Source organism: Rhizophagus irregularis, chromosome 14, assembly GCF_026210795.1.
Source record: "Rhizophagus irregularis chromosome 14, complete sequence".
In the NCBI taxonomy this organism is placed as follows: Eukaryota; Fungi; Glomeromycota; class Glomeromycetes; order Glomerales; family Glomeraceae; genus Rhizophagus; species Rhizophagus irregularis.
The window spans coordinates 3272641-3284742 of record NC_089442.1 but is presented as its reverse complement, the minus strand read 5'-3'; the positions used below and the strand labels follow the sequence as shown (position 1 = coordinate 3284742).

At 24.6% G+C, this 12102-nt stretch overlaps 1 protein-coding gene across 1 annotated transcript; it reads left to right on the top strand.

Moving 5' to 3' along the window:
• Positions 1-5862: 5862 nt before the first annotated feature.
• OCT59_006400 (uncharacterized protein) lies at positions 5863-11299 on the top strand (the record flags this gene model as incomplete). Its single annotated transcript, XM_025333563.2, has 9 exons — positions 5863-6093; positions 6160-6229; positions 6314-6495; positions 6574-6913; positions 6978-10394; positions 10468-10546; positions 10617-10788; positions 10858-11025; positions 11114-11299. The coding sequence occupies 9 exons, from the start codon at positions 5863-5865 to the stop codon at positions 11297-11299; spliced, it is 4845 nt and encodes a 1614-aa protein (XP_025186422.2).
• Positions 11300-12102: the final 803 nt, after the last annotated feature.

Below are 12102 nucleotides of genomic sequence, written 5' to 3'. Positions count from 1 at the left end.
TCCGGCATTAAGAGGAGATGCAGTGTACAAATTTGAATTTTCGGCCAGAATTAATTTAGACGTACAGTAGTAGATCAATAAATTTTGCTACGGCGTAAATTTGTTTATCACGTTACGACGTTACGTCGTTACGTCGCTACGATATCAGATATATCAGGTACGCCCACTTTATTTTGGCACTACTTTGAATACTCTGAAACTCCATCGTATTCTACATCATGCATAAACTTACCTTTCATTTACTTATTCCTAAAATTTTTTTTTTTTTTATTTTCCTTAGTTATATTTCTAAAACTGACGAAGCTAAGAAAAATTAACTTGAATGCTTCTTTTTTTTATCAAAAGAAAAATCGAAAATTGAATCTTTTTTTTTGCATTTTCGGTCAAAACAGTGCATGTAGCGCAATATAACGTTATAATAATTCTTATAAAACGATGTAAAAAGATAAGATTCACTCTATAAATTTTCCGGATATGAGAAATTCAGTATTTCAAGCCTCCAGTTCCAATTATTTCTAGTAACGTCTCTTGCGTAAGTATAAATGGCACTTGTATACAAGAAAATAAGGAAATTAATTATCAAATTCTTGAAAATTTTATTAAAAAATATAATTACCGTATTTGTTTTTATCAATTCTCTTCAAAAAAAAACTTAGAATAGGTAGTACGTCGGTATCATATATATTTTTATGAGTTAATGATGGTTTATTACATTTATGGAAAATTTAACTTAAGAAGTTTAATGAAACTTAATAATTAATTAAAAACAAAACTTCAAAAGCGTCGGTTAAGAAGAAAAAACTTTCTTGGTCAAGATTTTACAGGAAAACGATCTGTACCTTTTCCTATATAAAAAAATTTCTCAAACTTAATAGGTAAAAATGAATTTTATTAGAAAATTATTTAGATGACGTCTATTGTATTTACGGTATGTTAATTCTTTATGGCGATTGTGAGTTGTGACTATAAAAAAAAAAATTTTATCGTGTTATTTATTTGGCTTTGTCGCTGATAGTGTTCCTTTGAACCATCTCAAGCATTTTAAATAAGAACGACAGTTGTGAATTTATTTTTCAATAATAAAATTTTTTTGATTATGATTCGAACGATCGAAAATCAAATTTATTAAAGTGTTACCATTTTGGCCCGCATTATAAAATTATTCACGTGAAAAATCATCAACCATACTGTATACTGTCGCTTTATTCATATCTAACAGAAATTACATAATGTGGACATCAAATTATAGTATATATAAATAGTTAAATATAATATCTCTTAAAAATTTTTTTTTGCTTTTAGTCTTTTCCTCTAAGAAACTAGTAAGAAACTCCTTAAAGTAAGTGAATATTTCGGCATTCTATTGACAAATATCAAGCTTTTAAGGATGACTTTGATATCTCCTTTGCTTTTTTTTATGTATACTCTGTGGTATATTAAATATATGGATCACCAATTATTTCATTTCTACGATAATTGTCCAAGGGAGGTTTCCATATATACTTGTTGTTGGTATATCTGCAGGGCTACAAAATCAAGATCACTAATATACCAATCATCATTAAATGGTGAATATAATATGTTTCCAGAATGCAAATTATAAAGTGGAATAAATAATATTAATTCTTTCTTCCCATGTAATTTGATTATTATGTTGTTGTAAATATTCTCTTAAATTTATATTGATTCTATTCATTACAAGCATATAATTTCCATTTGATGGATTTTGTTTTAAACCAAAACAACATTTATTACTTATAGTTATATGTGATTTAGCCTGCGTAAAACATAATTTTGTATCCTATTCTTCATGTTTTCCATCAATCCAAATTGCCGTATAAATTTTCTTAAATATTCAATATTTTGTAATTATTATATGGAATCCATTCAACTATTTTATTTGGTATGAGTGTTTTTAATTGACATTTTCATATTAAATTATCAATAACATTATTTCCAGATGTCCAATTTAAAAAAATATTCTTTTAAATAATTTTGAACACAAAATTTACAATATAATGTTGCTAAACATTTTTGATTACAATTTTCACATTCTTCTTGCTCCTTCATTAAAAAGAATTTTATTCTTGTCATAATTTTTATTATTTGTTCTTATAGCTAGTAATAGTTTCAAAAATAGTGACAAATCATCATACATTCGTCTGCTAGAAAGTTCCTTTATGTTACTTCTTGAGTAATAATAGTCTTAATATACGGATAACAATCATTTTAAACATGTTACAATTGTTACATGTTATTAATTTTTCCAAAATAGAAAAGACCATATTTATTTACTCAATTTTGGAATTAGACGGATATAGAGAATGATGTTTCATTCATTATTTGTCAGATCCAAAAGGGTGATAATTTCATAAAACGAAAGTTAATATAAATATGTATATTGAAATATTTTAAATACAGCAGTAAATATTTTAGAGTTTGCAACGATACGAATTGAAAATATATTGAAATTTTTTGATAACAGATATTTAACTAATCTCAACCTGTTTTAATCTTTTGAAGTCTGATAGTATAAAAATTAATTCATATTCTTCCATATTGACAGAATCAATGTATTTTTTTTGTATCTAAATTTTGAGATATGAATTAATGTGGATTTTTCACTTCCCTTTCACTTATCTCATTCACATTCATTTTTTACACGCTTAACCGTATAGAGAAATACCCGGGGTTTCAAATAATTTTTTTGAATGAAATTCTCTAGAGCGTAAACTTTATACAGTAGACCAGCACACTCTAAAAGTCCGCCGTGGTAAGGCCGTAATAGAGTCTCTCAAAGTGAAAATATTATTGAGTACTGTGTACACACCTTTATATAAAAGGGAAGTAATTTCACTTATTTTCAAAGAAAGTTATTAATTTTTTAATGTTAATAATAGAATCTGGCGCTTTCATAAAATAAAATACATTTATACATAAACTAAAATACTAAATATGCACGATAATTCCCGATTGCTTATGCTAAAATGCCCTCATTTATTTCCATTTTTTTATATTTTTAATAGAAACTTTTCTATTTGTTTGTTCTTTTAAGTCGTCATACAATAAATTTGTGTACTGAAACGAGTTTCTAAAAATAAGAGAAAATATTACATATATAATAAATGAAGCCAAAAATCGGCTAAAATTAAATAAAATTGTGACAATCTGGCCACACTTTGTTTTGCATAAAAATCGAATGGAGTCTGATCTGCCAAGGCAACTAAATTTTGTAAATTTTCAAAAAGTAATTATTTTAGACAGTTCCTTAATAAGTTCTTTTGCTTTTCCATCAGAAGTTGTAAATACTTCCTCTCTTAATTTTAGAATAATACCATTTTGAAGATGTTTTCATGTGAAGCCATTTTATATGAAACAGAGTATTTATTCTGGAGGAGTATTACTGAAAGTACTTCCGCTATAAATAATATGAAAATATGAAAATCCAATTTTAATTGATTTAAATATTGAAGTTATTCAAAATTATAATCCACCTGACTTGAATTTTTATCCATATTTTTTTTTTTTAATTTTGTGCAATTATAATTTGTCACTCCCAATTAGGAAAATTTTGGATCCATTTAAATAAAAAAAGTGCCCACCATTATAAACATCACATTAATAATTAATTGTGACGCAGTAGAATAATTTATCGAGTTTTACGCTTGTCAAATTACAGTATGATTGGCCAACGTTACAACATAATAAAGACATCTCACATTAAATACCCTTTTTTATTTTTTATATGTTAAAATTAATATTATGATAAGCTTGAAGCTGATTTTTTTGCGTAATTTAAGATTTTACTCGTAATAATATAAAAGTGAAAAAATTAATTGTAATTCATACTGTACACTCATTTTAAATTTGTACGAAAAATGTTTGGAAAATAAAAAGTATATTTTATAGTTATGAAGTTGAGTTTATTACATATTTTAAAAAAATATTTCAATCATTTCAATAATTTGTAAAGTTTTGACCAGTATTAAGCTTATTAATTATTAATAACATAAATTTCTATATTTATAGTTTTGAAAAGAAAGAAATATATTTAATAAGCTTTTATAAATTTATTTATTTTATCATGTTCGTATCTAGTAATTATTTTTTAGATCTTGGATGCTATTTAATCGAAATTTAGTTTTAAGAAACTAAAATTGGAGGAAACAAATCTAATTGAAACTTAACTTGAAACAATATATTTTAAAATTTTTAATAAAAATAATGAACGTGAATCGGTTATTGTTGGACAATTCCACGCGGTTGCTTATCGTAGGTTTGCGTCGATTATTTTATTTTTTTATTTTAAAAAAAAAAATTGAAATTCTATGATCATGTGTTACATGACACATTATACTTTTTTTTTTGTTTTTCGTTATCACCTCAATGAAATTATCAAATTTTTAACCATCAAAATTTCAACCTATACACTATATTATAACAAACAAAAAGTTAACTGACACAGACAAGCGAATATAATAATGTTATCTGGATTACATCAACTTGCACATAGTCATCAATTTCATTTACATATATCTTGCAACTTGAATACATGAAAGATATTCACACAAATAGGACATCTGAATTTTCAATATGCCTATTTATTATTATTGGGTTAATTTTACAATAAATGAAAAAAAAGTTTAAATTTAAATCATAAAGAAATCAAAAGGATTTAGCACTTGAAGAACCAAAAAAATTAATAAATATTGCTCAAAATTCATATATAGAATTGAAATCAATTTGGATTATACATAAATTTATTAGTTTTAACTATGTCATCCCAAATGTATAAGTACTAAATAAAATTTTTGTGAATTTCTTGTGCATTTTTAAAGTATATTAATTAACGTAAAAATATTAATTTATTTCTTAATGGTCTGTTTCAAATTTTTATAAATTCGCACGAACAAAGTTCATAACTATTCTATAAAAAACTATCGAAGATCAAGATCCTAACGAAATAGTCAAAATAAATTGTGGTTGCGGTAAATAAATATTGACAAGATCTTCTGTTCGAAGAAACATCAGAAATTCAATCCAATTCTATTAAGGATTATGCTAATCCAGAACAGGTTAAGGAATTAGGAAAGATGTAGAAAAAAGTCGAGGTGATTCAAGCCGCAGGGCTTAACTGATTTGGAACTAAGTGTATAAGAACCTATATCTACGGAATCAAATAACTCCAATAATAATAAGGATCAAGTAACGTCAAGGTTAATCAGGAGCAATTTATGGAATATATTAAAGCGAACGAAATTTGTATCAATCGACTTTCCGAGAAGAAGGACATAAAGGGTACGAACATGCGGAAAAAGAATGAGAGAACGAGTAATAGTTATAAGTTTAAAAGGTAGTTATAATTTTTTGTAATTTTTTTTGGATAGTATCGATTACATCAGCCAGCCCTTTAGATGGAATGGTTAGTTCAGTTATTATTATAGGGTGCTTTGTTATGACGAACGTCTCTATGTATTTCATTTATTATGTAATCTATAGTTCTATACTATACTGGGTGTACTAAACTTTTTTTTTTAAAAAAAAAAAAATTTTTATAAATTCGATAACAGCCTTTTGCGTACTATGATTGGTTCAAGTTTATTTGCAGTATAAAAATTTAATTATTCAAGTCATAAAAGCTCAAGTTGAGTCAAATTTTTTCAAATTTTACATTCCATCACGTGAGATATGATTTTCCAACCTATTCAATAAATCTTATTGAGTTATTGGTCAGATTTGTTTACTGTGCCCCCAAATTATTAAGTTGTCCAACATTACAAAGAGAAATTGTGAGATAAACAAATAAATTCATTTAAAATACTCGGAGAATACAATTTTTTTTTTCAATTTTCTAAAAAAAAAATGACAGAAAATTCCAATATAAAAGATTTGGATTATATTAATTGGTTAGATAATTCGATATCTGAAGAACATATCAAATATTATAAATATTCAGATTTCACTAATTTTAAACAAATAGGAAAAGGTGCATACGGAAACGTTGTTCGTGTTAATTGGAAAAATTATAATCGTCTTTTCGCTTTAAAATCTTCTATTAATGATGAACATACTCTTGAGGAAGTTGTAAAAGAGGTAAAATTCGGTTGATTTATTAAAAAATTTTTTGATTAAATAAATATAATACTAATATTTCTATAGTTAAAATTGCTTCGGAGTGTTAATAATCATGAAAATATTATAAAGTTATATGGAATCACAAAGGTGGAAGGTGAATATCAAAAGTATTATACAGAACCATGTACTAATCTATTTTTTTTTGTTAGTATATTAAAAATATTTTTTTTTTATTTAGATACAGCTCATCAAATAAATAAATATTCTTTAGTTTTGGAATATGCTAATAATGGTACACTGAATACTTACTTAAACAAATGTTTCAATAAACTTGATTGGAATGACAAATATCACTTAGCGTTACAATTAACAAGTGCCGTAGAGTTTTTACATGAAGAAGAAGTTATTCATCGTGACCTGGTAATTTTAATTATAATTTGAAATTTAGCAAATTTATTGAAATATACATTTATATTAATTTTTTTCTTATAATTAAAGCATGCAAACAATGTACTTGTACATCAGAATAGTATTAAATTAGCAGATTTTGGGCTGTCAAAAAAAATTGATGAAGCATCGAATAGCCAATCAAAAATACTTGGTGTAATACCTTATGTTGATCCAAAAAAATTCAACGATCCAAATAAAAATTATAAATTAAATGAAAAATCTGATGTATATAGTATTGGAGTTTTATTATGGCAAATTTCAAGCGGGTGTGAACCATTTAAGAATAAAGGTTATGATTATGATGCAAGCTTAATGTTGTCCATATTAAATGGTAAAAGGGAAGAAATAATTTATGGAACACCCGTTGAGTATAATAAATTATATACAGGTAATAATATATTGCTCCCATGGTCATTTTTAACTGATTATGTATTAATCTATTTAATTCCTAGAATGCTGGAAATATGAACCAAATGAACGTCCAAACATGCAGGAAGTTGTTTTAGCCCTTAAGGCAATAATTTCTCCAAACCAAAATGATACAATTTTTGATAATATTAATGAAAAGGAAGAACCAGAAAAACATAAGTCTGTTTCAGACTTAACTATAGATCTAAACAATAATTTAATAAATGTCAGATCATTAAATATTAATGAATATGAAAGTAGAGTGATAGAGGAGCCTGAAAATAGCTTTTCAAGTGCATCAAATAAAGCAGGATCATCAATAGATGATACATACTATCATTATAAAAATCACTCTTTTTTCAAACAAAAAAGCAAGGAAATTATAAGTAACATTTATGAAAAGAAAGAAATAGAAAAATGTGAATCAACTTCAAAGGTAATTAAAGGAACTGCAAATAATGATTTGACAAATGATTTTGAATCATTAAATATTGATGAATTTGAATACAAAAATGAAGTTATGGCAAATTTTAAAAATAGTTCACCAAGTTTATCAAATCAAGCAACAGAACTATCAACAGAGGATATTTATAAAAACCAACTACTTATTAAACTAGAAAGTGAAGGATTTATTACACCAGATGAAAAAGCAAGAAAGCTTGTAAAGGAATTAACTGAGCCGAAATTTTTATATGCTCTAAAGTTACTTTTTGAAAATTTACAGAATAAATTTTCATCCCAAATATTAATAAACTCATTAAAATCATTAGCAAATCCTACTCTATTTGATTTTTATTCAGAAGAAAATGTAATGAGATTGGAATTACATTTACGGGTCTGGATAGCTGTTTTAGAGCGTATACAATTTTCAAATTCACCAATAGTTCTTAGTAAAGATCTTTTAGATAAAGTTTGCAATTCCCTAGCAAAATTTGCAGGAATCTATTATAAAGCAATACAAATTATTGAAAGGTCAAATTTCAATCAACAAAGGAATAAAAGTTATAATTATAACATTGACTTTTTATTAATTTATTTGCGAGATACTTTACATAGTTTATATGATGATAAACCTTGGTTCCAAGATCTTTTAAGAAGAATTAAAGATTTGTTAAATACTATTTTCAATATTACAACCTCATCTAAAACTACTATTTCAAACGAAAACTGTTCAGTATTATCAATGATTACTCAATTACACAATGATTTAAGTTTTAAGTATTTAGTACCATCCTATTATATTGATTGGAGAATTATGTTGATAATTCAACATAATCTTTTTATCTGGTCTGAAGATTCTGAAAAGGTAATCAATAAAAAATTTGGAGAGATGATATTAATAGAACATATTTGGAGTTTTTTGGAAAGAGAATGGACCAATATTGCTGATAAATCTGTTTTAGATTCTCAAGTAAAATTTGATATAGTATCAGATAAAGTCGCAAGAGCATTGAAAAACACTGGAAGTTTTTTAAATGATTTTACTGGAAATGAGCCACTTGCATTACCACATACTTTATGGTTCGGACTATTGGATCTTGTACAAAATCTTATCCAAAAATCTACTCGCATGGCAACATATGGTCTTTGTTATTATATGGCAATTGAATCACTTAATAAAGCTCCAAGTGAATTTATTCAATTTAAAGCAATTGAAATTTTATTATATTTACAAAATATTGATAATCAAATGTTTTCAATGATTGAGGATGATTTTAATCAATATATTCAGAAATTGAATAAAATTAATTCGGTAAAATTTCAAAATTTATTAATATTTGTTAAAGAAAAATATCTTGAAGATTATAAAATTCTAATTGATACTGGAAAAGGAAAAGAAAAAGTGTTGGTTCAAAAAAACTTATATTTAAAAGAAAAACAAACAAACTCATACAATATTATAGATGTGATAGCAGATGAAATAACTTGTCCAATTAGCAGTGAACCAACAGATCAATTATGCATTTTAAAATGTCAACATATATTATCATTAAGTAATTTAAAAAAATTAAAGCAAAAAAAATGTCCTATATGTCAAGGAAAACTTGAAAATAATGATATCAGATATTTACCACAGGATACCATTTATAAAAATCTATATTCCAAATTTTTTGAAGGTGGACACATTTTACCAACCATTGAATTAGAAGATTCGAAACAAATAACAAATGGTCAATATGATAGTGATACTAATTCAGAAGTCGATCTTATATTAACGAAAAAGAAGAAATTTATGAAAGCAATTAAATTGAACTCAAATATATTTTCATCAATATTTCCAAAAGTTTCAAGAAAGCAACATCCAATATATCAAAGCATTATAAAAGAATTAAATGGAAAATATTATCGAAAAGCTGAATCATTGTGTAAAGAATATTTAGAACTTTTCCCTAAAAGTTATTCTGTAAGATGTATTTTAGCTTATATTTATAGATGTCTTAATAATTATGAACAAGCACATTTATATTTAGAAGAAGCTATTAAATTAAAACAAAAACAACCAATTGCATATTTTATTTATGGAGATATATTTTTTTGGCAAAGTGAATATGATAAAGCAATAAATAATTTAAATATATCATTAGAATATAAAGTCAAATCAATCATTAATTTTCCGTATATAATACTTGGAAATAGTTTTTTAAAAAAATCCCATTATGATAATGCTTTAAAGAATTATGATGTTGCATTGAAAAATGATCCAAATAATAATTTGTGTCTTAAGAATTGTGCGTACGTTTTTGAAAAACAAGGAGATTATATAAATTGTTTAAATGTATTGGACAAATTGTTAAATATTAATGATAAAGATTCATTAATTTTATGTTATTATGGAGAAATTCTTAAAAATTTAGGAAAGTATAATGAAGCAGTGGCATATTTTACAAAAGCAAATAATATAGACCCAGAAAATATTCATAATTTGAATAAAAGAGTTATTGCATATTTTGTTCTTCAAGAATATGATAAAGCTTTACTAGATATTGATAAAGTTATACAATTAGATCCATCAAATAGTTTAGCATATTATAATAAAGGGTTAACATATTATACAATGGGAAATAATGAAAATGCCATAATAGCTTTTAAAAGATGTATAGAATTGGATTCTGATGATAATTTATCAAAAATGCAATTATATTATGTGGAATATTCACAAAAGAATGATTACAAAAATTTAAAATATGATGTTATAACAAAAGTCGGTCAAATTCCAAATATTGATAATGACAATTCATTACTTTTTATGAAATGTAAATTAAATATTGAATTTGAACAATATGATGTGGCGATGATAGATTTAAGTAGATTGTTTTATAATTATAAAGAAATTTCATTTGTTTATTTATTACAAGAATATCAAGGTTTCTGGTCATACTTATATAAAGTTTATAAAACTAATCATGATTATTTTGTTGAATTTGGAATTGTTGATAAATTTAATAAGTACATGTACACAGGTAAGAGAATATAATAATACTTGAAAAAATATTACTATTTGGATGATAATTAACATATTTAATGATTTTTTAGTAGCGAATGTTTATTTTATTTCAAACTTTACAAATGTTAATAATGAATTTCATCAGTATCAAATAAATGATACAAATAGGTAAGGTTTGTTTATAATTGATTTATTAAATAATTACATAAATTAATTTTATTACTTTAAAAAATTCAAGTTTATCGGGACGGATACTATCTTTTGAGAATAAGGCATTTAATTTTAGTTTACCAAGATTACCAAAACTACTCCAATTTTTTACAACTTGGCGTTGTATTATCTGGAAAATAAATGTTATAAAGATACTATCTAAAGATTGTTCTATTAAATTTATAGTTAACCAAGAAACAGTAAGTTTTAATAAGCTATAAGAATTTTTTTTCCTAAATATTGCTTTTAATTAATGAATTTAATTATAGGATTCTAAATCTATTCGGAATGTTCACATTTTAAAATTTCAAGATTTGTCAAAACTTGAAGGATTAGGTTGGATTGAATATTCTTTTAAAATATCTAAAATACCTGAAATCAATACAGGAAAATGGTGGTTACAACCTTCAATTGAAGTAAATGGCTTTATTAATATGGTATACATTTTTTATCTACTATGTTTAATTAAAAGTTGATCTCAACAACTTATATTTTCTAATATGTATATATTTATATATTATGTAGCAAATAGATTATATTCGATTTATGTATGATAATTATAGGAAAGAAATTTATTTTCCTAAAATGGGACATCTATTGCCAATTCACAAAATTCGCCCAAATGTTCCAGAAGCTTTTAAGGACAAGTATTTTTCAAGAAAGGAGATGGAAAACCTGCTTGAATTAAAAGATATAATTGACAATTTATGATTATTGTGTATTATTTATTATAAATAATATATTTTAGTACTAAATATACTTTATTTGATATTTTCTTATAAAATATAATCTTCCAGTTATTTAATCTATAAACGATAAGACCTATTATAGTATGATAGCGTAAATATAAAAACACAGGAAGCCTACTCTTCATGACATATTATATTTTTCCTATTATTCATTAATTACCAAATTCTTTTCTATTCCCATTCATTAAACAATAAAATTTATGGAAAAAACCACTTTGAAAAGCTGCGTTAGCTTGTACAGTGTACTCCGTAAAATATTTTTCCGCTCCACTTGTTACGTTAAATTTATAATTTCTCCTGATAAATTTCAAAGGAATTTCATATCTTTGTTTCGTTAATTGCAAACTGCAACATATTAAGTAATATAGCGCAAAAAAATTATTTTTAAGATTTTAAAGATTTATAAATTGTAAGATCATGTCTCTTTAATTGATGTTATCCGGATTTTCTTTTATGATGTGGATAGCTTTAATATAATACGTTATAATTTATATAGAACAAAAAAATAATTATGAAATTAAGTTAAAGCCTTGAATTTTCATGTTACATTGAAGTCTTGTAATCTTTTGATATGAACAAGAACATCAGGTATTATTGTGCGTTCCAAAATAGTATAACCTGCTTTTTTTTCATAATTGCAAATATACAAATTAGTAAGAGATACAAATGCTGAACAAAAAAAAAAAGAAAAAAAAAGAAAAAATTTAACAATAAATAAATAATTTATTATTAGTTGATTTTAATATAAACAATATATATAAGGTC